This window comes from Anolis sagrei, chromosome 6, assembly GCF_037176765.1.
Source record: "Anolis sagrei isolate rAnoSag1 chromosome 6, rAnoSag1.mat, whole genome shotgun sequence".
NCBI lineage: Eukaryota > Metazoa > Chordata > Lepidosauria > Squamata > Dactyloidae > Anolis > Anolis sagrei.
Window position 1 is genome coordinate 103,918,977 of NC_090026.1, and position 27,612 is coordinate 103,946,588.

Consider the following 27,612-nt stretch of genomic DNA (forward strand, 5'->3'; position numbering starts at 1 on the left):
CTATTTTATATTCATCTTTTTCTAGGCAATGCTGTGAATGATTTATTTCAGGAGGCCTAATTTGTTTCTAGCTAAAAGATAATACCCCAGCTTCATGTCAAAGACCCCGACATAGTAGATTTATGTGCAATTACAACCTATTTCACTCCTGTTCCAAAATATATGTGAACTTGGAAATTTTACTTTTTGGACAACTCCCTCAGGTTTAAATCTAATAATAATAAACAAAATGGAAATGAAGCACCAGAATCAATGTGTGATGGGAATATGGGAGGTTGGAGTAAATTGTCCTAACATTCATTTCATTTTGAGTTAGCTTGTGCTAGCTACTCCAGCAAGATTAGATTAGTCTTAGTTATAATAATAAATAATAAATCTTTATTTTTACCCCGCCACCATCTCTCAAAGGGGACTCACGGCAGCTCACAGAAGCACTTCAAGTGCCACATACAGACAACAATACATAAGTATAAATACAATTAACAATCAACAGCATATAAAAATCCCGCCAAAAAGTTATAAAAGTATAAAATTATAAAATTCCTAAAATGCAGTAGAACCTGCAGGTAAGTTGGCTTTCTGTTGTAACGGGTTTCTCTTATTTACAAGTTTCTCTTACCTGTAAATACTAACAACTAGGACTGGGCAGTGACACAACTAGCTGATAGCTAACTGCATTAAATCACTACTAATCAAGAGGTCATGAGTTCAAAGCCAGCCCAGGTCAGAGTGGGCTTCCAGCCATTAGTTTAGCTTGCTGTCCATCTTTGCAGCCCGAAAGACAGATGCATCTGTCAAGTAGGAAATTTAGGTGCTACTTTATGTGGGGAGGCTAATTTAACGAATTTACAATGCCATAAAACCTTCCAGTGGCATGCAGAAGAATGAGAAAGTACTCCATCTGAGGACTTGGTGTCACAAATGTATCGTGAAGTGGCAGCTCCCCCCTGTGGCTGGAATCAAGCCAGAATCGAGCATACTCTCATGAAGCCGGAATAACTGGAATGTTAAATTGCCTCTGTGTCTGTCTATATATGTTGTATGTCTAATTGGTATTGAATGTTTGCCATGTATATGTGCATTGTAATCTGTCCTGAGTCACCTGCGGGGTGAGAAGGGTGGAATATAAATAGTGTAAATAAATAAATAAATAATAACAACACACTTTATTTGTCACCCACCTCTCTGTCATGGAACCTTGCCACATGGCCTAGCTGGGCTGTTCTGTCTTGCCGGCTTTCCCTGCTGAAAGGTAAGGCAAACGAGGCAACTCATGGCACCCACATGCCCTCCCGCCTCCCCTCATCACACATGGAGGGCAGTAAAGGGTGTGTTGGTTCCCCCTTTCCACCCCACCATCACATGGCACAAAGGGTGGCAATGTGCATTACCTTGCTGCCCTTTCTGCTATCACACAGGCTTTTGAGTAACTTTATTGGAGCTACCGACACAACGCTTTCTTCCCCATAGTGGAGGACGAAGCGCCTTTTGGAGCATTGTCTTCATTTTGGGAGGAAAGTGGGTGGGGCCTGTTGTGCATCATGTGATGGCACGTGGTAGGCTCCATCAAAGCCATGCATGAAGGTAACCAAATGGGGCATTTTTGCCCCATGTGAAGAGGTCCATGGACAGTGTGGATGAGAGTTTGGCTGAGCCCAGTCTGGCACAGAAACTCCCTGAACCGCACCCAGAAATAACAACTACTCACCCTGCTGCCCAAACCCAAGAGGCATCTGAGGAGCAGGCTGAGGAAGAGTTAACTGAGTTTCCCTTGTGGAAAATAGGAAAGATAAAGCTCAGCTGAGGTGTTCAGCTAGGAGTGTGTAGAACAGGGCTGGCAAGAGAGATCAGCTGTGGAAGCAGCATTTAAGGTATTGCAGTGTGTTGTCTTATTGCTGGCTGCAACTTTCATAACCAAGCCTGGACCTTGTGCTTTTGAGACTCGGAAATTTGGACTTCTTTGTGACTTTGTCCTTGGATTCATGGACACAGCTTCATCGTTTGGCATTCTGGTAATTGGATTGACCCCAGGACTGTTATTTGGCTTCCCTTCTGCTTGATCCTTAGAATTTTGTTGCTACCCTGAACTAATACAGGGTACCCTGAACTTGACCTTGGACTGTATGACTATTTTGTTGGAGATCTGAGGTCAAGGTTCATAACACTCTCCTAATGGCTTGAGGAGGGGTACAACAGTCAAAACATATCAACATAAAAATGAACTTTACATCTGGAATGTAATGGCAGAAAGTCCACATAGTCTCAATCTATATAAATAAAAATGTAATGTTTGTTTGTAGGATTAATATAACTCAAAAACCACTGGATGAATTGACACGAAATTTGGACACGATACACCTATTAGGCCATCACTCATAAAACACTGGGAAACACAGCAGAATAGACTTCAAAAGCAAAATAAATAAATAAAAATACATTATAATTAATGCACAAAACCACATATATACATAAACACACATATATACACATGTTGTTGTTCATTCATTCAGTCGTCTCCGACTCTTCGTGACCTCATGGACCAGCCCACGCCAGAGCTCCCTGTCGGCCGTTACCACCCCCAGCTCCCTCAAGGTCAGTCCAGTCACTTCAAGGATGCCATCCATCCATCTGGCCCTTGGTCGGCCCCTCTTCCTTTTGCCTTCCACTTTCCCCAGCATAATTGTCTTCTCTAGGCTTTCCTGTCTCCTCATGATGTGGCCAAAGTACTTCAACTTTGTCTCTAGTATCTTTCCCTCCAGTGAGCTGTCGGGTTTTATTTCCTGGAGGATGGACTGGTTGGATCTTCTCGCAGTCCAAGGCACTCTCAGAACTTTCCTCCAGCACCACAGCTCAAAAGCATCGATCTTCCTTCGCTCAGCCTTCCCTAAGGTCCAGCTCTCACATCCGTAGGTGACTACAGGGAATACCATGGCTTTGACTAGGCGGATCTTTGTTGCCAGTCTGATGTCTCTACTCTTTACTATTTTATCGAGATTGGACATTGCTCTCCTCCCAAGAAGTAAGTGTCTTCTGATTTCCTGGCTACAGTCTGCATCTGCAGTAATCTTTGCACCTAGAAATACAAAATCTGTCACGGCCTCCACATTTTCTCCCTCTATTTTCCAGTTGTCAATCATTCTTGTTGCCATAATCTTGGTTTTTTTGACGTTTAGCTGCAACCCGGCTTTTGCGCTTTCTTCTTTCACCTTGATTAGAAAGCTCCTCAGCTCTTCCTCGCTTTCGGCCATCAGAGTGGTGTCATCTGCATATCTGAGGTTGTTAATGTTTCTTCCAGCAATTTTCACCCCAGCTTTGCATTCATCCAGCCCCGCACATCGCATGATGTGTTCTGCATACAAGTTAAAAAGGTTGGGTGAGAGTATGCAGCCTTGCCGTACGCCTTTCCCAATCTTGAACCAGTCTGTTGTTCCGTGGTCAGTTCTTATTGTTGCTACTTGGTCCTTGTAAAGATTCCTCAGGAGAGAGACAAGGTGGCTTGGGATGCCCATCCCACTAAGAACTTGCCACAATTTATTATGATCCACACAGTCAAAGGCTTTAGAATAGTCAATGAAGCAGAAGTAGATGTTTTTCTGAAACTCCCTGCCTTTCTCCATTATCCAGCGGATATTGGCAATCTGGTCTCTCGTTCCTCTACCTTTTCTAAACCCAGCTTGAACATCTGGCAACTCTCGCTCCATGTATTGCTGGAGTCTTCCTTGCAGGATCTTTAGCATTACCTTACTGGCATGAGAAATAAGGGCCACTGTACGGAAGTTGGAGCAGTCTTTCGCATTTCCCTTTTTTGGTATGGGGATATAAGTTGATTTTTTCCAGTCTGATGGCCATTCTTGTGTTTTCCATATTTGCTGGCAAATGGCATGCATCACCTTGACAGCATCATCTTTTAAGATTTTAAATAGTTCAGCTGGGATCCCGTCGTCTCCTGCTGCCTTGTTGTTAGCAATGCTTTTTAAGGCCCATTCAACCTCACTCCTCAGGATGTCTGGTTCTAATTCATTCACCACACCGTCAAAACTATCCTCAATATTATTATCCTTCCTATACAGATCTTCTGTATAGTCTCGCCACCTTCTCTTGATCTCTTCAGCTTCTGTTAGGTCCCTGCCATCTTTGTTTCTTATCATACCAATTTTTGCCTGAAATTTACCTCCAATGTTTCTAATTTTCTGGAAGAGGTCTCGTGTCCTTCCTATTCTGTTGTCTTCTTCCACTTCCATGCATTGCTTATTTAAAAATAGTTCCTTATCTCTTCTGGCTAACCTCTGGAATTGCGCATTTAACTGGGCATATCTCCCCTTATCCCTGTTTCCTTTTGCTTTCCTCCTTTCTTGGGCTACTTCCAGTGTCTCAGCAGACAACCATTTTGCCTTCTTGGTTTTCTTTTTCTTTGGGACGTACTTTGTTGCCGCCTCCTGAACAATGTCGCGGACTTCTGTCCATAGTTCTTCTGGGACTCTGTTTACTAAATCTAGTCCTTCAAATCTGTTCTTCACTTCCACTGTATATTCGCTAGGAATGTTAGTGAGATCATATCTAACTGGTCTGTGTATTTTCCCTGATCTCTTTAGTTTTATTCTAAATTGGGCAATAAGAAGTTCGTGATCTGAGCTACAGTCAGCCCCAGGTCTTGTTTTCACCGACTGGATGGATGTCCGCCACCTTTGGCTGCAAAGGATGTAGTCAATCTGATTTCGGTGTTGACCGTCTGGTGAGGTCCATGTGTAAAGCCGTCTTTTAGGTTGTTGGAAGAGAGTATTCGTTATACACAGAGAGTTTTCCTGGCAAAATTCTATCAGCCTGCGTCCCGCTTCATTTTGTTCTCCCAGACCATGCTTGCCTGTGATCCCTGTTGTCATTTGACTTCCCACCTTGGCATTCCAGTCTCCTGTAATGAAAATAATGTCTCTTTTTGGTGTATTATCCAGTAGGTCCTGCAGATCCTCATAGAACTGATCTACTTCTGCTTCTTCAGCAGCTGTGGTTGGGGCGTATATTTGGATCACTGTAATGTTGAAAGGCTTTCCTTGCACTCGAATTGAGATCATTCTGTCATTTTTTGGGTTGTATCCAAGCACCGCTTTAGCGAATTTCTTATTAATTATGAAGGCTACTCCATTTCTTCGATGTTCCTCTTGTCCGCAGTAGTAGATCTGGTGGTCATCTGATGTGAAGTGGCCCATTCCAGTCCATTTCAGTTCACTGACCCCCAGAATGTCTATCTTTAGTCTTGACATCTCACCAATAACAACATCCAATTTGCCCTGGCTCATAGATCTTACATTCCAGGTTCCTATGGTGTGTTGATCTTTAGAGCATCGGATTCATCGTTCGCCTCCAGTACCGTCGGCCGCTAGCCTTCCTTTCGGCTTTGAGCTAGCTGCGTCATCACATCTGGGGCTAGTTGAACTTATCCTCTGCTCCTCCCCAGTAGCATTTTGGCCATCTTCCGACCTGGGAGTCCCATCTTCCAATGGCATACCGACATATCTCTGTTTGTACTGGTCCATTTAGTTTTCTTGGCAAGGATACTGGAGTGGTTTGCCATTGCCTTCCCCAGGGATCACGCTTGGTCTGACCTCTCTGCCACAACCGTCCCGTCTTGGGTGTCCCTTCACAGTTTCGCTCATGACATCATTGAGGTGCTCAAGCTCCAGCGCCCCGGCAAGGCGGTGATCCTTTGCTGGAGATATACACATATACATAAATATATACTCATACACACACACACACACACACACACACACAAAACACATATACACAGATTGGGCCACAGCAACACATGGCAGGGGATGGCTAGTGTAATAGAAATATCCACCATAGGGACTATGCTATGTAATCACTATGAAATCCCTACAATGGATACAGTTATAGTGCAGCACAGGAGAAAAGGTTAATGTTCCTAGCTGTCACTGTATTGCCCATTGTATAAAATGCAGTATAAAATGCACATTAGTATATTACTCTAGGGACCTCATCACACTGAGATCCAAAACTTGGCAACAGTAAGGGGATTTGTCATGCAGTGTGGTGAATCCAGTGGGCATTGGAGGGAAACCATTGCCCGTGCCCTGCATTGCTTGCTATGTCACTTTCCCTCTCACATGAGACAAACCATCTTTGCCCATCTTCCCCTCGTTCATCTAAATGAGAATACGGGAAACCTCCTGTGTTTTCGGAGAAGTGTTCTAGCATGCTGCTGGGACACTTTCTCTACAGAGCCCTACCAGAAGCAGCCTTTTGTCATGTTATGACACCCAGTAGGCTCTGTTGAGGAAACATCTTGGCAGCATGCTAGGATGCTTCCAGTCTGATGAGGTAGTAGGTGTATTATTACATATATATATTGGTTTCATATTACATATATTCATAGAATTTTGCTTCCACCATATTAATTTGTGTTAAGGGAACTTATGCCTGTGCAAATCACCAGTAGGATTCAGTTGATCTGAATTAGTGTAGTTTCCTTTTACCTATAGTATGGTATAATTCTCCTAAAATTGTTGTTTTTCCTTTTGCATCAGTTATAAATATTTTTAAAGACAAAAATTGTAATTGACTATGCCAATAGACCAGAATGCTCAGAATTAATTTAGTTTCATTCCCCTTACATGAAGCCACTGAACCAGTTATGCAAGAATGTCTCGCAATTAATGTCAAGACTACACAATTTCCATCTTAACAGGCTTGCATATCAGTTTAATTTTTTTAAGGAGGTAGGCTCTGGGGATGTTCAAATTGAACTTAGCAGTTGCTTCATGCACATGTATCACAGTTCAGGTGGAGGATTTCGAATGCCTGAGAAGTTGCCTACTGTGTATCATCACTAGTTTAATCAGGAGTTCACCTACCATCATAAATTAATTTAGGCTTATCAACCTAACTTCGTATACAATTTCATGCAGCAAGAGCAATGAGGACCTAACAAATTTTGATGCTTTTGAGTCAAAGGTCAAAGTCTTAGCAAAGAAGTACTTTTACAACACAAGATTGTTAATTGAATCCCTAATCTTTTATCATTCCCTTTCTTGAATCCATACCTGGGAGTAAGTTACACCAAAAGCAAGTTCTTACATGCAGCGAAGATGCCAACTCTAACATGCAAAGGTGTAGCTATAGTAAGGAGGCAAAATGAGGCATTTCTCCCCCAAATGAAGAGTTCTGTCTCACAATGATATTTTATTTCAATCACCCAAATTCTAGCATTGTAGTAACTTCAGTTCAATATTTAGGAATAAAATTAAGGCATCCAAAGGAAATGTGGAGGCAAAGATACCAAAGGAATGCAGATATAGGAAGCAAAAGAATTGTAGACATGACTGATTTTCATTATTATCTGCATTGCTAAAAATGTGGAAACTGAAGGATAATTTATCTGCAGGGGAAAGGGATAGTTATTGAAGGTGGAGAGTGTGTCCTAACTTGGCCCCTAGTAAGTACACTACGAAGTAACATTTGTAAATTCCAATAAGAAAGTGTGTTGAATGCCCCCTCTTTATAGCTTTGTAGTGTGATAAAAAGGTTTTACTATTTCCAATTCATGTTGAGAATTAAGTGACTAATCCTGCCATCATACTGTTCCAGGCTTGATAATACACAAGCATGGACCATGCATTCATTACAGAAAACATTGAGTATGTTTGTTAGTTTTTTGGTTTTGGCCAGGCGTGTGCCTTGAAGATTTGTTGCTCATTTATACAGAAGTACAAAGATCAGCAAGATTCTTAAACTCCATTGGACTCAATTATGTTCCTAAACTATGCATATTAATCAGATAGACAGTAACATTCTACACTAAAAGTAGAGAGGAAAGGCATAGGCTAGTGGCACAGAGTGGCTGTAAAAAGAAAGAAATGAATTAGATGATGGAATCATCCACTAGAGGAAAGCCAGCTGTTAGGGAAGCAATATCAGCTTTAAAAGTTATGGCAAAATGAACAAAAGTTAGGCTAATGCTAGTATCTGAATGTCAATGAAAAATTTCTGGAAAAGGGGTTTGTGGAGAAAGGGGGGGTGGAGGTTTGCACCAATTGAACAGAAAATTGTGCCCCCCATTCTGATTTGTGTCCAGAAATGATTTTTATGCAAAAAAAGAAGTTGATTAAAAAGGTCAAAAATGTGAAAAATTATCAAAAAGTATTAGACTAAATTATTAGAATATCATTTGGGGAGGGGGCACAAAAATTGTAATTTACAATCAGAAATTGAAACCAGCCCTTAAAGTGGTGTTCAGTTCACACTTTGTGCTGACTGGATTCACAGACCATTGGCAAACCACAACAAAGGCTCAAGATCCAAAAACTGCCGCACCAATGTTGGAACAACAGTAAATTTACAAAGCTTGAATTCTGAGTTAATGAGTGGTTGAAGAACCCAAACAAAGTAATAAGCAGGGCCAACCCTCATTGGGAGACCATCAGGGAACACTGGGTGCTGTGGGCTATATTCCAGAGGAAGGAATGGGCAGGACACCTATGGATATTCCTTGACTAAGAAAACCCAACTGATCAATAGGTATTATGAAGGTTCATACATGCATGCCTACACATATATTTGAAAGTTGAGAGCACAAAGAGGCTGCCACCATGTGCTCCTCCTCGCACAGGATTTTCCTGTGAGCCCTGACTGTTGAGCTAATTGGAGTAGAAGAATGCAAAGACATGTCCTATGCAAGTTGTGTCTATTTAATGGGGCAACCACCTCCATTGCTTTCAGTTGCGTCCTCGTGCTCCAGTCCGATCGCCTTGCCTTGCCACTGCTCAGCTTGATTTTTTTGGCTTAGCTTGGCCTCTCTGGAATCTTTTTTATTTTTCTATATTTACTTGATTCTTTTTATTTAGTGGGGCTGACTGGCAGTTGGGAACACATGGGATGGTTGGGTGAGGTGCATGCACACATTTGGGGACTTGGGAGAAAGAAAGAGTGTCTCTTTCTCTTTGATCTTTTGGTGTGCTTTTCTTTAAAAATATTTGAGTGGCTCTGAGAGCCTTGAGTCACCCTTTAGCTCCTTTTTTCCTACCCTCCTCTCCTTCAGAAAATACTTCTAAAAGATAACAATCCTTATTATGAAAACAAAAAAGAAAACCCTCAACTACCTAGTTACCTACCACCTTCCTTTGCAATGCTAGTTCCCTCTTTATATTTCTCTCTGTGATGCTCTTCTCTGCCTTCTGATTTTTCTTTAAAATGTAATAATAATAAGTTTTGACTGACTGTTGCCACTTGCCAGCAATACAAAGAACATCTACAACACTTAGTTGGGCTTCGGTCTATGGAGAAACTTGGCTAGAATCCACCATCTCCCCTCCTCTCCTTCAGAAAATTATTTCAGATTTTATTTCTAGAAAGATAAGGAATTCCTAAAAGTCTGGGGATGATCGAAACATTATGAGACTTGGTGGGCTAACAGTGACAGATGTGTCCTGCAAGTGTGGTCATTTTCATCCTGATAGCCCTAAAAATTATGGGAAGGGGACCCAGGGAAGCCTACCCATTGCTGCCAATGGGTCAGATATAGCCATATTTTTTGGCTGCATTTCGAAAACGGCCATCTGGCTGGGCACCTGTTTTTGGGAGGCATGTGAAAACAAATATGGGGGTTTACCGGTATCCAGCTAGGAAAAACGGATTAAGGTTCAGCCAAAATGCACAAGCCTAATTCCAACCACATGAATTACATCTGGATTTCGAATTTGCTTTGCAGTAACTGAAGTAAGCAGGAAAAAAAAGCATGAAAGTGGACGAAGGAGAGAGAAACTGGGACATTTAAAAAGATGCTTGACGGAGGCTTAATTGGGACTGCACTTGCCAAACCGAGAGTTGGAAAGTAAGGACATGAATTATTGAGATATTTGATTTACAGAAGTAGTTACTTGACTACAATGGATTAAAGTATTTATTTTTAATCCTAGCAAAAATAATAGCACATTTCCTTATTCCAAAATGTGTACAATGAAAGAAAAACGAGGGAGGGGATGATAGCACATATATGAACAATGAAGAGTTCTGCTGACAGGCAGAGCTGGCTTGAGATCTAGAATCAGATAGTAGAATCCTGTCGTTTTGTGAATAATGTAATACTTCAAATTATTGCTCAGTTAGTGGTCTATCTTAATCTATGAAATTAACTGTCCCATGGGTTTTCTCCCTGATTTAAAAGAGGGCTAAACTGTTAATTTACATGCTAATTAGCATTCAGTCTAAAAGAAGGAGCAACTATAATTCCGCAAAGCATTTAACATTTAACAATTTAACTTATCTAGACCTTTCATTTAAAAGTAGCTCCCTGCTACTTGCTAGAGTTTTCTGAAGTCCCACTGAATAAAGAAATCTCATTATTCTAAACAAGTTGCAGATTTCTGGGCAGACCATTGCTAATTTATTTGCATAATGAGAAAGTAACAAAGCAGTTCCATTGCATCAGGTGTGTGGCGGTTTTTAATAAAAGTCCATCAAGCTACATGGACTTGTGGGTATAAAATAAAGACTTGTCTAAACTGACATTAAAAATGGGAATATGTTGCCTCGAGTCATAACAAGTCGGCTAGACTGTGCTCAGTGGCATTTGATAATTCTATTTTTCATATCCAAGCCCTGATTTTGCAAACGTGGCTGTAGTAATGTGCAAGTTAAATATCATGGCAGAACTCTGCAATAAATTGATACTTCAAAAAATGAATACATCATATTAGGAAAGTCTGTTAAATTCATTTCTTTATCCAAATGGACTTTGAATAAGGAGAATGAAATACAGAATCCAGTTCAGACTGCATGAATGTAGCTTCAAGGCCAAAAAGGAAGATGTTGTCTGCCCAATATGAATTCTGCTGCCCAATTAAATATTTCTGTAGCCACTAAAACTCTAGCATTGTGGAGAATGAAACTCTGAAAATCAGTCACACTTAGGACTTTCATATTTGTTATGTTCACATGTCCAATCACTACTCCCCAAAACAGATGGAATGTCGGTGGACAACAAAAAAAGATGGCCTTACAGCTTACCTTTAAAATGGTATAAACACCAAGAATTGGGAAACCCTTGCACCCAAGCATTGTAACTGGAGATTAGCTGTTACCAATGGTGTAATGAATTTTGAAGAGGCACGAATACAGGGCAAAAGGAGGAAGAGTGCCAAGAGGAAGAAAGGACCTTAAGCAAAACCTTGTGATCACTTACATCTGGAAATCTGTGCCCTCAATGTGAAAGACCATGTGGATTCAGAATAGGTCTTCACAATAAATGACTGTTTATTGATCTACTCCCAAGACTCTACCTCTGGAACACAATCATACTTGGTCATGGGTGATCACCCATGATGATGATGATTCCCTTTACTGCCTTGCTTGCCACTTTACTTCAGATGCCAAAACTGTGACTATCAGGCTGTTCCGTTTTAGCCAGACTTATGAACTTTAAACTTTTGGGTCTCACATTTATAATTTTAAATGACAAGACATGACTCCCCCAAACCTACCTCTTAAGCCAGGCAACACTCTAGCCGAAAGGTTTCCAGGCACTACAGATTGGGGTTCTGGGAAGTGAAAACTATAGTGCTTTCCCACATGTCTCACAGAACTCCAAGAGGTACCTTCAGTTACCTGTTTCAAGATGACACACAAATAGAGGAGAGCTGTAGCTATTATTTCCCAGCATCCTGGTCAGCAGTGCCTCAGGTTAGGAAACACTTTAAGATGTAGGACTTTTTGAGGGATAGTATCCACAGAAGTAGCTATAACAACAGAACTCCACCATAGCTAAGTCTGATCATGCAAGATTTCATTGTGGTATTACAATGCTAGAAAATTTCATATTGGAGGAAGACTTATTATTGAAGGAGCAACTTATTTAGTCCTCTTGTAGCTTTTCCCTGGTGTAAGGAAGGAATGTGTGAATGCATGGAGACGAGCAAAAGAAAGAAATCTGAAGAATCAACATGGGGTTTGCGCAAAGCATGATATGGATCGGACTTGGCAGACGAAGCGAGGAAGCAGTAAGGTATAGCTGAATAACTATGGACAATGAGGTGTGCAGCAAGGCGTGTAAGGAGTGTGCAGAAGGTACCTCATAAGTCATATGGCCTGAAATGTTGATGTTTTGAACATACAAGAACAGAAAAACATGTTCATTAAAAGAAAGACTGACTTTGGCTTATAAATGCTGGGGACCCCAAGATTAAGCATGATCCGTGGCAACCAGGAACGTCCACAACTTCTTGAGGAAAGCTGATCACCTTCACAGGAGAAGGCCTGTGTGTGTGAGTATGTGTGAGTGTTTGGAATGTATGCATGAGTGCTCTCTCTTGAAGTGATTCTGATGTGATTTTAATGTGATTGTCAATAAATGTTACATGAAAAGTGTGAAATCCAAATTTGGTCTCTGAAGTGTCTCATTGATCTAAACTAACTTATTATTCCTTGAACACTCTGCATAAAAACAGGAACCTTTTGTGGTTCATAACACTGGTTCAGAGAGACCAGGGATTTGGGTCCAGGACCTTACAAAAATATGAAAAAAGTGAATGATCATACCTCATATTTTAAATAGCAGTGGAGTGAACATGCATACTTTAGCATGTCATTGCCTTTTAATAATATAAGGGTTTGATGATCCACATTTGGTGGAAATATCAGGTTTGGAGCCCATGGATCCAGAGGGCCTGCTATATTATATAAAATTTGTGTCACATTACCCTGTATTTCATCTTGTTTATTTTTTTGTTTAGATTCAGCTCTCTTGTTTAAAACTCAATCTTTTGGGTAGAGTGCATAAATCATCTACATGATGTACAAGATTCCACTGGTGTCTATTTACAGTATTCGTAAGTATAAGTGAGATATCAAAATCTTTTTCTCTCCATCAGAGGCCATTTATCTTCGCAGTGTAATCCCTGCATCCCTTTATAGAAAAATATGATCACAGCCTTTAGGATAATTAGGATTCATTGTTGCCCTCGTGTGCAATAGGGCATGTTGTAGTAACAGCTGCTGTGTTTGTACTGAATGTCGGTGATTTTTAGATTTCAAAAAGTAACCAAATCTGTCTTTCTGAAAACTCACTCAGGGTTTTCATTACATCTTGCGTTAATTCATTAAAAGAGATTTATGTGAATCTACTGACTGAAAGCTTGGAATATTACTCTTAAGAAGAATGAACACAAATACAGATCGGAGCCACTATATCTAAGTTCATTACTATAGTCAAGTAGGATGATGCTCAGAATTCCAGAGCATCATCCTGCCACTGGACAGTTATGGATGGCTTCGGGCCTGTAATATACATGAGATGAGACTGATATTTTGCAGTTTTAAAAAAATCCCTAAAATGTTAGCATGCTCACTGCATAAAATGTTAGCATGCTCATAGCAATTTCAGCAGCAGAGGCTAGCAGCTCAAATGTCAGTGGAGTGATGAATTTATTCTGGGTTTTAGTATGACTGTTAATGAGCTAGCCAAGGTACTATACCTATTGGGGTAGAATATGACCCAGCACTTTGGATAGCTCCTTAAAAGTTCATACTACAGTCCAGAACAGATGCAATGCTCCCCTGATCTACTAAACACCTTTGACTCCCAAGCCATGCCCTACTGCCCTTAGACCAGGCATGGACAAACTTTTTAACTTGGGGGGGGGGGGGCGCATGGTGGGCCAGAAAGGAGGGGTGGGCCAGGAGGGAGGGGGTTCTCCCCAAGTCCCCTCCCTGGCTTTTCCTCCCCTTCCTCTTCTCTTTCAGAGGCAGAAAGTGAAGGAAAGAAGGGAAATATTTGGATTCCAAAAAGGTTGGCCTTGGTGGACAGGAGAGAAAAAAGTGTATCCATTTGACCCTGTATTGCCTACTCCTGATGTAAAATCCTAGAGCTGGAAGAGACCCAAAGGGCCACCCATTCCTCCCCCCTGTCATGCAGGAAGGCACAATCAAAGCACTCCCAAACTCCGAGGCATCCTATGCCACTCTCTAAGAGCTCTTATCCTCAAGAAGTTCTTCCTAATCTTTTCAGTTGAATCTCTTTCCCTGCCATTTGAACCCATTGCTCCCTTGTGCCCTGGTCTCTAGAGCAGCAGAAAGTGAATTTTTCCCCTCCTTCTCAATGGGACACCATTTTAAATCTTGAAACATGGTTCTCCCTCTCTACCTTCTCTTCTCCCAGCTAAACATCCCCCAAGAGGAAAGGAAGAAGGAAAAAGAGAAGGAAGGAAGGAAGGGAGGCAGAGAAGGATGGAAGAAAGGAAGGGTGTAGGGGAATGAAGGGGGGAGGGGGAGGGAGCGAAAGGAGAAGAAAGGAAAGACAAAAGAGAAAGAAGGAAGGATAGAAGGAAGGAAGGAAGGAAGGAAGAAATGAGAAAGAGAGAGAGGGAAGGGGGGAGGAAAGAGGGAAGGAAGGACAAAAGGGTGGAAGTGAAGGAAGGAGGGAGGGAGAAGGAGGGAAGGAAGGGGGGAAGGAAGGGAGGGAGGGAAGGAGGAAGGAAAGAGAGGAAGAAGGAAGGATAGGGTGGTGAAAGAGAAGAGGACATGAAAAAAGAGCCCAAAGGGCCGTATCTGGCCCCTGGGCCTGGGTTTGCCCCTACTTGCCTTAGACTGTGTTCAAAACATATTATGGAATGTGCCCCCCACAATGTAATCCTTCCCATGAAATCCCCCCTTCATCAACCGTAATAATCATCATCATCATCATTATCATCGTCGTCATCATATTGCTCTATCTCCCCGAAGGGACTCGGGGCAGATACCAAACATAAAAGGCAAACATTCAGTGCCCAAATACAACAACAATACATCCATACTAACAAAATTTAAACGACCCAACATATAAATGCTAATTATAACTTAACAACTAAAATTAAATAAAAACACAGCCTGGTATAACAGACATAAGACAAAACATCAAACATTGAATGGAAACAATCATTTCCCATTTCCTTGGGACAAATAGACCATAAAGGTCCCCAATGTTTGCCCTAGTGTAGATAGGACACAAGCCAATTGTCCTACCTTCAAACAATCAGACAAAACCTTGATATGTGTGAAATGCCATTATCTTTAAAAAAATTTTTAGGTGCAAATACACTGCAGAATTAATGCAGTTCAACACCACTTTAATTGCTATGGCTCAATACTGTGGAATCCTTGGGAGTTGTAGTTTATGAGGTCTTTATAAGAGGGCTGGTGCCTCAGAAAATGATGACTCTCACGATTCCATAGCATTGAGTCATGGTAGTTAAAGTAGTGTCAAACTGCAGTAATTCTACAGTGTAGGTGCACCCTTTGTTTTACTGAAATTCTTACTACAACTCATGAACCTTACCATCAACACGAGGGCATTGTCTCTGCTCTATACTCTAGAAATCTCCAGAGACAAAAACAAGTTTTATAGCTCTGGAATGAACTTGATAAAAAGACTCTCTCTTTCTCCTTATTGCAGCCAGGAAATTTCCCACATATCTGTTGAACTAAAAGAAAAACAAACCAAGAGAGCAGGACAGCCACAGTCAAGAATGGCAGTGCTGCATCCTGATGTCTGTTTACAGCAATCATTGCCAAATGACACCCACTTGGATTGCCTGTTGTCAGAGACAAAGGCAAAAAAGGAAGATAATGGCTCTTTATGTTTTGACATGCAATGCTTCTAATAAGAGAGAGAGAGCTGTATGGGTGAGGGAGACACGGAGGGATGCTTAAAGCAGAGTCACAATCGTCCAGTGCAAAACCACATTCACCCTCTCTTTTCTTGCTGGGACGCATCCACGCAGCCTACAAGACCAGTTTAACCTAGGTTTAGACACATAAAATACCTTCACCTGAATGTCATTATATGATCTCCAATGGGAAATTCCTAACTCACCTTAGTGATAATGTATTGTCGAAGGCTTTCATGGCTGGAATCACCGGGTTGTTGTAGGTTTTTTGGGCTGTATGGCCATGTTCTAGAAGCATTGTCTCCTGACGTTTTACCTGCCTCGATGGCAGGCATCTTCAGAGGTTCTAACATACAGCCCGAAAAACCTACAACTCAGTGATAATTCTATTGCTTTGTTGTTGTGTGCCTTCAAGTTATTTCCAACTTATGGCAACAGTAAGGTAACACTATTACAAACATTTCTTGGCAATACTTTTTCAGAGGAGGTTTTCCATTGCTTCCCTCTGAGGCTAACTGTGTGTGACTTGCCCAGTGTCACCCAGTGGGTTTCCATGGCTAAGTGGGTATGTGAATTCTGGTCTCCAGAGTCCCACTCCAGCACTCAAACCACTACACCACACTTGCATTAATTCGCTTTGACATCTTACCGTATTAAAGCACATAGAAATGCACCATGAGTATAGAAGAATTTGTGGATACAAAATCGAGAATGTTCCACAAAGCCATTGTTCCACGTCCTGGGAAACAAGCTTGCTCCTTCCTCCCCATGACTTCCTCTCACATATTTATACATGGCTATCATGCCTCCTCTCAGCCTTCTCTTCTTCAGGTTAAATATGCCCAGCTCTTTAAGCCACTTCTCATCGGACTTGTTCTCTAGAGCCTTGATCATTTTAGTCGCCCTCTTCTGGACACATTCCAGCTTGTCAACATCTCTCTTCAATTGTGTTGCCCAGAACTGGACACAATTTTCCAGTAGGTTATCTCAACAGATGTAATAACAAGCAGGTTATCTCAACAGAGGTGAAGAAGTGACCCTGCCTTTTTGATGCTTATCCTTTCATGTTATGGGTGTATTAATTGAGACACTACAGCACTTCATACCACCGGAGAAGCATGTGCTCCAATTTCTGCATGAGGCTTATGTTGTTTGATAAAATATATAGGCCATTTGTTCCCTCAACTTCCAATCTGTCATCCCTCCCCCTTCCCCCCTCAGTGCACTAAATCTAGTTTTTTAAATTAAAAAGAGTTTTATTGCTTTTAACCATGATCTTTTATGATGGAAAGCGGCCAAGAAAAACTGAATGATGCATCGGCATCCCATTTCTATTTTGCATAAATCACCAAAACTGAGAAACATGAGTAGAGAGTGTATATGTATGGCGAGTGTGTGCAAGAGAGATGCTAAGAATGGATCGATCTGAGCCCAGAAACAATCCTGATGTGCAGAAAAAGCAGCTGAAGCTGAAAATAAATCCTTTTGTGTAGGGAAGGGGGATTATAGGATTAGCTTCACATGTTTTGGATCTGAAACCATTTTTGTTTTATATCATTACAAGCCTTTTATGGACTAATTGAGTGACGAGGGGAAGAGCAGTAGCTGATTTCCCCCTTTAAACCATGATTAACCTAGTTTTGTCTGAGAAACAATGCCCCCAAATTATGGCCTTGGTTACATTTGTAAAATTCATGGCTTTCACTGTCCCTTGTGAGCATTAGAGGCTGTAATCAGGAGTTGGTTTGTAACTGAATAAAGTGGCATGAGAAGTTCTTCTTGTGTGTCTTCAAGCCGTTTCCAATTCATGGCGAACCTAAGGTGAATCATTCATGGTGTTTTCTTGGCAAGTCTTGTTTGATGTCTAGCTCTAATATTTGCTTTCGGTTTTCTCTGAGGCCGAAAGAGTGTGACATCCCAAAGGTCATCCAGTCAGTTTCATGGCTGAGGAGGAGTTTAAACCCTAGTCTCCCAAGTCATTCAGTGCTTGAACCACTATCCCACACTTACAAACAAACAACTCTATCAGTAGGTTAAATAGTGAGATACTGCATAGTCCAAGGGCCAGCCAGTGATCTTATAGCTATAGTTTCCAGTACTTGTAGCTCTAACATTCTCGTTATGAAATTTATTGCATAAGAAAAGGTCTGGCTAAAGAAATTAAGATACTCTTATGCAACAGACCTCAAGGAGAGCTGGTATAAAATATTTTACAGATGGTATTTAAAACCAGAAATACTCACAAAAATTAGTAAAGGCAAAATGAAAGACAAATCTTGGAAGTGCGAAAAAGACAAAGGTAACTTTATCCACATGTGATGGAAATGCAAGAAAATAAAGAATTTTTGGCACCAAAAACATAAGAAGATAGAGCAGATCCTACACATAAAATTTAACCCAAAACCAGAAACATTATTATTAGGGATAGTAGACTTCAAAATGGAAAGGAATACAGATAAGATATTCTTTTACCTAATAACAGCTGCGAGAATGACTCTGGCCAAAGTATGGAGATCCAAGGAAATAACCACAGTGAAGCATTGGATGATAAAAGTAATGGACATAATGAATATGGACACACTGACTCAAAAAATATCGCACAACACAACAAAACCGCAAAGAACGGACTGGAGATGTTTTTTTATTCTCTTCTTCCTTCCCTTTCTTTCCTCCACTTACTTCACTTCTTTACTTTCCTACTTTACTTCACAGAAACTTATTGTTCCCACTCTTTCTATGTAAATAATATGAAAACAATAAAAATATTCTATATAAAAATAAATTTATTACATAGCCCTGCAGAAGTCACATAGAGTTGTATTGAAAACTTTATCTTAGTGGAAAGTATGCATGGTGTGTCTTTTGATTGACAGTTCCTACTCATCTACTGCTCACTTACAAGTCATTTTCTATTTTGTTCGCTTAAACTCTTGATTAGCTTTTGGGAGTCTTTATATATAGAATGTGATATGTAAGTGGCTAAAGGGATGGACAAAAATTGGGTGCTCCAGTTTTCAACTTAGGCAACTCCTAAGTATAAGAATGCAACTTACAGCTACATAACTATACATGCAACACATATTTGATTGATTGAATGAATGATATTCTGCTTTCCCCCTCGATGGACTGTCACCTTGTCGTGGTGAGGGGGCTTGCGTGTTCCGATGAACCTGTAGGCACAACAACTGGAGTCGTGCACTCCCAGGAGTGGCTGCGGGGGAGGTCCCAGACCAAGCACAGTCCGAAGACCCAAAGACCTCAACGGTGGAGCAGGCGGAGGATAACATGGCACATGTTACAATGGCTGCGAAGGCGGAAGAAGGCTGCAACAGACTGAGAAGCCACGGTCATTGTGTTAAACTACATCACCAGTGGAACCTCACTCTGTGAAGACTGTGTGTTGATCAGTTGTGCACTGACCTCCACATATTAAAAAAACCCACGCACAGGCGTCTTCCAAAGAAAATAAAAACAAACCAACCAAAGCCCCATGGCGATCAGCGAGTGGCGACGGGGGCAGGACTGTGAAATCTGGAAGCCCCTAGTCACAGACTGGCACATGGGCGGTGGGTACGGACTCAGTCGTTCTACCTCAAGGTCCGAGGCAGTTGAGTAGTTCGGCAGCTGTATCCGCGACTGAGCAGCCCTATTGAGGACCCACTCTGCTCACCCCACATGGGGAGGGGGCTAGAAAGGGTGCCCTAAACATAGTCTGCCTCTCTCATCCCTGACTGGACTGCCGCGTCCAATGGGGTCACCACCCTGCAGCCAAAAAAGAAATATGAACTTCGGTACATGGAATGTACGAACACTGATGGACAACAGTGACAGCAAACGATCTGAACGCAGAACTGCCATCATTGCAAGGGAGCTGGGACGCTTTAACATCGACATAGCAGCCCTTCAAGAGACCCGGAGAGCAGGAGAGGAACAGCTGAAGGAAGAAAAAGGAGGCTACACTTTCTTCTGGAAGGGACTGCCTGAAGAAGACCAAAGACTGCACGGAGTCTTTGCTATCAGGAATGATCTGGTGAAACATCTGACCGAAGCACCCACTGGCATCAACGAACGACTCTCAACCCTCCGAACTGATCTTGCCAAAAACCAACAGGCAACCATCATAAGCGCCTATGCACCAACACTAGATGCTGATGAAGACATCAAGGAGAAATTCTACTGTCAGCTGGACACCGTCCTATCGGGGATACCTAAGGAGGACAAAATCATCCTCCTGGGGGACTTCAATGCAAGAGTTGGGTGAGACTTTGACCTGTGGCCAGGGACCATCGGAAAAGACGGGGTTGGAAACAGCAACTCAAACGGCATCCTGCTTCTCACCAAATGTGCGGAACACAACCTTGTCATCACCAACACGCTCTTCCGCCAGAAAAACAAGTTCAAGACATCATGGAAGCACCCCCGGTCAAAGCATTGGCACCTCTTAGACTATGTAATCACACGTGCCAGAAACCGCTGTGAGGTGCTCCTCACAAGAGCCATGACAGGTGTTGACGACTGCTGGACTGACCACAGGCTAATCCGATCAACGATGGCTCTCAAGATTGCCCCCAAGCGCAGGCTCCAAGGAAGAAAGACAAGGTGCAAAATGAACACCCAAGCCCTTCAGGAGCCCTCCAGACGAGCCCATCTCCAAACAGCACTCAAGAACCATCTACCCACAGAATACCCCGAAAATGTTGAGGAACATTGGAACAAACTGAAGACCTCCATCATCACAGCCTGCGAAGAAACTATTGGATATCAAACCAAGAAACATCAAGATTGGTTTGACGAAAATGACATCGAGATCCAACAGCTAATTGACAAGAAAAGGAAAGCCTTCCAAACATGGCAGAGAGACGTCAACTGTGCTGCTAAGAAAAAGATCTACGCCAGTGCAAAAGCTGAAGTCCAAAGAAGGACAAGAGAACTCAAGAACATCTGGTGGACAAAGAAGGCTGAAGAAATCCAACACCTGGCAGATACTCATGATGCTCAGGGATTCTTCAAAGCCACAAAGGTCATCTATGGACCAAGAAACCATGGCATACAGCCTCTATGCTCATCAGATGGAACCAAACTCCTGAAGGACCAAAAGTCAATTGCACTACGTTGGAAAGAACACTACCAAAGCCTCCTGAACCGCAGCTCCAATGTGGCCGAAGAGGTCCTCTCACAAATCCCGCAACAACAAACCAGGGATGAGCTTGCAGCACTGCCTAGTCTGGAAGAAGTCAGCAATGCCATCAGCCAACAAAAGAATAACAAAGCCAGTGGACCGGATGGGATCCCTGCTGAAATCTTTAAAGAGGGAGGACCCAAGCTGACACACCAACTCCACCAGCTCATAGAAAAAGTGTGGGTGACCGAGAAAATCCCAGCAGACTTCAAGGATGCCACCATCATCACCCTCTTCAAAAAAGGGGAAAGAACAGACTGCGGAAACTATCGAGGTATCTCCCTTCTAACCTCTGCTGGGAAAATCCTCGCAAGAATCCTTGCAAACGGCCTTCTGCCCCTCTCAGAAGACACCCTCCCAGAATCCCAGAACGGCTTCCGCCCCTCCAGAGGAACTGTGGACATGATCTTCACTGCACGACAGCTCCAAGAAAAATGCAGAGAACAAAATCAACCTCTGTACATGGCATTCATCGACCTTGCAAAGGCATTCGACACAGTGAATCGCAGCGCTCTCTGGACCATCCTCCAAAAAATCGGGTGCCCAAGCAAATTTGTGAACATCCTGCGGCTCCTCCATGATGACATGATGGCAACAGTCTTGGACAGCAATGGCTCCCAAAGTGACCCATTTAAGGTGGAATCAGGTGTTAAACAGGGATGTGTTATTGCCTCAACTTTATTCTCCATCTTCATTGCTATGATACTTCACCTTGTTGATGGGAAGCTTCCCACCGGAGTGGAAATCATCTATCGGACAGATGGCAAGCTATTCAACCTCAGCAGACTGAAAGCCAAAACCAAGGTCACAACAACATATTTTATAGAACTCCAGTATGCTGATGACAACATGGTCTGTGCGCATTCAGAAGAAGATCTACAAGCCACTCTAAACACCTTTGCAGAAGCATACGAGAAGCTCGGCTTGTCATTGAACATTGAAAAAACCAAGGTGCTTTTCCAGCAGACACCAGCCAACCCCTCTCCAATGCCAGAGATACAGCTTAATGGTGTAGCATTAGAAAATGTTGATCATTTCCGCTACCTTGGCAGCCACCTCTCCACCAAAGTCAACATCGACGCCGAAATACAACACCGCCTGAGCTCTGCAAGCGCAGCATTTTTCCCAATGAAGCAGAGAGTGTTTGAGGACCGGGACATCCATAGGGATACCAAGGTGCTTGTTTATAAAGCTATTGTCCTCCCAACCCTGCTCTATGCCTGTGAGACGTGGACTGTCTACAGACGTCACATGCAACTCCTGGAACGATTCCATCAGCGCTGCCTCCAGAAAATCCTGCAAATCTCTTGGGAAGACAAGCAGACAAACGTCAGCGTGCTGGAAGAAGCAAAGACCACCAGCATTGAAGCGATGGTCCTCCGCCACCAACTCGGCTGGACCGGCCATGTTGTCCGGATGCCCGACCACCGTCTACTCTACTCTGAACTCAAGAACGGAAAACGGAATGTTGGAGGACAGGAAAGGAGATTTAAAGATGGGCTCAAAGCCAACCTTAAAAACTCTGGCATAGACTGTGAGAACTGGGAAGCCCTGGCCCTTGACCGCTCCAGCTGGAGGTCAGCTGTGACCAGCAGTGCTGCAGAATTTGAGGAGGCACGAATGGAGGGTGAAAAAGAGAAACGTGCCAAGAGGAAGGCGCGTCAAACCAACCCCGGCCGAGACCGCCTTCCACCTGGAAACCAATGCCCTCACTGCGGAAGAAGATGCAGAGCAAGAATAGGGCTCCACAGCCACATACGGACCCACAAGAATATTGGAAGACAATCATCCTCGGAAAGCGAGGGATCGCCTAAGTGATTCTGCTTTCTCCAAGTATTGGGATGGAAGACAAATTTCAGCACAATTAGAACACACCGCTTAGTCCCACATAGAAATTATAGTATGCCAGCCTGTTCAGCCTGTGATTGTGTCTGATGTTCATGGTAATGCTGATATTCATGTTGGGAATGGGGATGATGTTGGCTTTTGGGGATGAGATGTTGACTTTGGGGATGAGAGTTTGCTCAGTCTTGAGTTAACCTCAGATGAGAGGCCTGAGCTGTTTCAGAAAGAGGAAGATTTACAAGGCCGCATGCTTGAGAAGAGCCCTTCACAGCCTTTCCCAGAACAACAGTCTGAAGATGATTTGTCTGGTGCAAAAAATAATGAGAGCCCAGAGAGAGCTGATAATGAGAGCTTAGACAGAAAGCAAAGTTTCTGTAAACAGAAAAACAGTCTTCAAAGACACAGACAGTCCATTCACTTTCTGCAAAAGAAAGATAACAAACTGCTAACTGGTAGCAAGGTCAAGAGAAACATTTTCTTTTCAATTTTGAAACGTGGAAAAGCCTTATATCGATGCATGGGAAAGAGTTGCCTCATTTGGGTCAATGTTGGAAATTTATCATGTTCTTGTTTTCAAGTGCTCTTAGTTTCATGTACCAAATTCTTGCCAAGCTCCAGTTTTGTTTTTGAGATTTTTTTTTCCTGCTGCCTAGTTTCATGTGCCTAGTTTCAAGGATTTTTATGTACTTTTGGGAGTTTCCCTTTGAGGTTTATGGATCATTTACTTGTATTGGACCTTTACAGTTTTTGCTGTTTTTTACTGCTTTGCCTACACATATTTTTCAATAAACCACTTGCTTATTTTACCAAGCTGGTGTGGTGTTTAAGGTCAGAGGTGTTCCTGCTCTGGTGTACGACAGAAATAGCCTAGATCAGTCAGCCTGAGTTTTAATTTTTTTGAGAGAAGATGTTTCTCAGTCCCATTACCACCACATGTTACATTTAGTGGGGGCACATGAGAGAGCTTTCTCAGTGGCTGCTCTCAGGTTGTGGAATCCTCTCCTTGGGAGGTTGAGTTGGCCTCCTTTCTTGTCTCTTTCTTCCAGCAAGCAAAAACCTTTTTTATTTAGGCAGGCATTTGGTCCAGCTGGAGCATGTGAGTACGCATTAGCACTTTGCCCCAACTGCTGTCTATTCCATGTGGATCATACTATTTGGTTTATTGTATCACTGATGTGATAAACCACAAAATGCCATGTGATAATTATTTCCTTTCACACCTACCTGCTTGTGAGCATGATCGTAGGAATTGATATGGTTGTCAAACTCATGGTGTTTGTGGTACTGCTTGTCACATAGTTCACAGTAGAAGTTAGCCTTCACATCTTCCAGAGCTCTTGCTGCTGCTTTTTCCTTTTCAGCAAAATCCTGCAAAGACAGAGGTAGAAGTCTTGGTTACTGATGACTGCCAATATCCTATACTTAGTTATGAATGTGAAACTAAGGGCACATCTACAGTGTAGAAGTAATGCAGTTTGATATCACTTTAACTTCCATGGTTCAATGTTATGGGATCATAAGAGTTATAGTTTTACAAGGCCCTTAGCCTTCTCTGCCAAAAGGCGCTGGTGGTTCACCAAAACTACAAATCCCAGGATTCCATAGAATTGAGCCATGGTAATTAATTGGTGAAGAACTGCATTAATTCTACACCAGGAACCATTGTGTTTCCTCTTCTCTGATATGTAGGTCAACAGACCTGCTTAACTCAATGTGGATACTGCTCACTCTTACGGTGGGATTGTAAGCTAGATAATAGTGCAACAACTTTCAGTGTTCAGAGCTACTAAAAATGAAGCAATTATGAAAACGTGCCTGCAATACAAAAAGCCAGCCTTTATTGTTCACTTTTCCCCCACAATGATCTATTGTGGCTGGGGCCATCATTAACCAGGCTGTGGTGGCCATTCAAATTTACTAGTTGACCAGGAGGGCCTTTCCACGATTTAAACTTGTGTGTCAACTGCGCCCATTCCTTGAGAAGCAGATCTGGCCACGGTGGTACATGCCTTACTTACATCCTGTCTGGACTACTGAATGCACTCCAAGTGGGGCTGGCTCTGAAGAGTGCTTGGAAACTCTAGCTGGTCCAAAGAGCTCACTGGGGCTGGCTTCAGGGAATGTCTGCCAGTCTGTTTCTGGGCACAAATCAAAGTGCTGGTTATAACCTTTAAAGCCCTGGATGGTTCAGGTCCAGGCTACTTGGCCGACCAGATACCCTTGTATGAACCTGCCCGGGCCTTGAGATTTTCAGGAGAGGTCCTTCTCTTTGTCCCATAACAAGCCCAGTTAGTGGGAACTAGACGGGGCCTTCTCGGTGGCTGCCCTGCAAGTATGGAACCCTGTCCAGGGAAGCCAGAATGGCCACTCCCTCTGAATTTGTTTTAATGGTTTTTAACTGGGAATTGTTTAATACTGTTTATATTTAAGCCTGTTTTCATGTTTGTATATTTGTATATTTTAAATTGTTATGCTGATGCTTTTATGTTAAGCTGTTTTGAGTCCCCTTTGGGGGAGATAAAGCGGAGTATAAATAATAATAATAATAATAATAATAATAATAATAATAATAATATATAATCACAATCTGTCAACTGCAAAAGGCCACCTTACTTGGATCTGCGCGCATCATTCAAAAATACATCACACAGTCCTAGACGTTTGGGAAGTGTTCGACTTGTGATTTTGTGATACTAAATCCAGCATGTAGATCTCGTTTGCTGTGACATACTGTGCTTTTGTGTCAGTAAAATAATAATAATAATAATAATAATAATAATAATAATAATAAGTAAAGGAAAGCAAAGAACCTGCTTTGATTGAAGCCAATAATTGGAAACGTCTCAAAGCACAGCAGACAAAGTGTCAGTACAAGAAAACTGCACAACAAACCAGAGCTGACAGCTGGCACAACAAAACATTGCATGGGTAGTTCCTTGACAAAATTGAAGGAAAAGTTGACAAGGAGAAGACCTGGTTATGGCTCACTAATGGAACACTGAAGAAGGAGGCAGAAAGCCTGATTCTTGCAGCCCAGGAGCAAGCCATCAGAACAAATGCAATGAAGGTTGGGATCAAAAAATCAGCTGATGACCCAAAATGCAGACTGTGCAAGGAAGCTGATGAAACCATTGATCATATCCCCAGCTGCTGCAAGAAAATCGCACAGACGGAGTACAAACAGAGGCACAACACTGTGGCCCAAATGATTTATTGGAACTTGTGTCACAAGTACCACCTGCCAGTAGTAAAGAACTGGTGGGATCATAAACCTGTAAAGGTAGTGGAAAATGAACACACACAAATACTCTGGGACTTTTGAATCCAAACTGATAAGGTTTTGGAACACAAGACATCACGATTGTGGGAAAGAAAAAAGTTTGGATTACTGATGTTGCCATATCAGGTGACAGTCGCATTGACGAAAAACAACAAGAAAAACTCAGCCACTATGAAGACCTCAAAATTGAACTGCAAAGGCTCTGGCATAAACCAGTACAGGTGGTCTCAGTGGTAATTGGTACACTGGGTGCGGTGCCAAAGATCTCAGCTGGCATTTGGAAACAATAAACATTGACAAAATCACAGTCTGTCAACTACAAAAGGCCACCTTACTTGGACCTGCACACATCATTCTAAGATATATCACACAGTCCTAAATGCTTGGGAAGTGTTCGACTTGCAACTTTGTGATACGAAATCCAGCATGTATATCTCATTTGCTGTGTCCTACTGAGTTTTTGTGTCAGTAAAATAATAATAATGATGACTGTAACATTCACACTTGCTTTAAACAGATAAGTGTTCTTTCTCCCACCCTGGACATTCCACAGGTATATGTGGAATATCTTTACTGCCAACAGAACCTCTGAAGATGCCAGCCACAGATGCAGGCGAAACGTCAAGAGAGAATGATGCCGGAACATGGCCATACATCCTGGAAAACTCACAACAATCCATTTGTTAAAAAATACTGTATAAAATCACACTTGGTCTATGTACATAAGGTATATACAAACTTAAATGAAGTTCAGATTTATACTTGGGGCCTGATATTGATATCTCAAAATCCAAATCCCAAAAATGCTTCTGGTCGCAAACATTTGGGAAAAGGGATACTCAACCTGTATTTTTATTTCCAGAGAGAAGCTGCAGTAAGACTTTATGTCCAGTTTTGGCTACAAAGCACCTACAAAGTTATGAAAGAGTGGTGTCATTTTGCCAGAGGCATTGAAGTATTTTGAGTCGGCCCCAGTCTTCAATGCAAAACACTGAAACAGCCAAGCCTCAAGGTAGATGGATGACTCACTGCCTTGAAAATGCACTGAAAATTCACTTCAGGTAGGTTTTCAATCCTAAGCAGCTAATGCAAGCTTTTACTGGACACGAATCTTTGCTGGCAGATTAAAGAAACATTTACCCTCTAGACTAATTACTCTTCGAGCTGTACTTAAATACTGCACTTGTCAATGCAAAAGTACAAGAACACAGAAAGAGAAACATTATAATGACAGGATGTTACAGTGCAACGATTATGGCCTCTAATCCCCTTATCAGCACGCCATACAGTTAAGAGCAGTAAAATGAATGCGGGTGAACATGCTGAGGGGAATAAGCCAACCCTCCCAGGAATAAGAGGTAGCAGCTTTGCTAGTCCTGCCAATGAGCATTTTACTTTTCATCCTTTTCAGCAACCATATAATAAAAGTTTATTTGTAAATACACACACAAATAGATATGAAGCTGGCAGGAGTGCTGACCAAAAGGTCGGCGGTTCAGATCCGTGGAGCAAGGTGAGCTCCTGTCTTTCAGCTCCAGCTCATGCGGGAACATGAGAGAAGCTTCCCACAGGATGGTAAAACATCTAGGCATTCCCTGGACAATGTCCTTGCAGACGGCCAATTCTCTCACAACAGAAGCGGCTTGCAATTTCTC

The 27,612-nt window shown here is 42.3% G+C and overlaps 1 protein-coding gene across 3 annotated transcripts in view; it reads right to left on the reverse strand.

The window, feature by feature from the left end:
* Positions 1-27,612, reverse strand: part of ZNF804B (zinc finger protein 804B) — a 290,105-nt gene that overhangs the window by 17,486 nt on the left and 245,007 nt on the right. For all 3 annotated transcript variants that reach the window (XM_060782298.2, XM_060782301.2, XM_060782299.2), the window contains one exon: positions 23,902-24,045. In XM_060782298.2, coding sequence (XP_060638281.2) covers positions 23,902-24,045 — 144 coding nt within the window. The remainder of the gene's footprint in view (positions 1-23,901; positions 24,046-27,612) is intronic.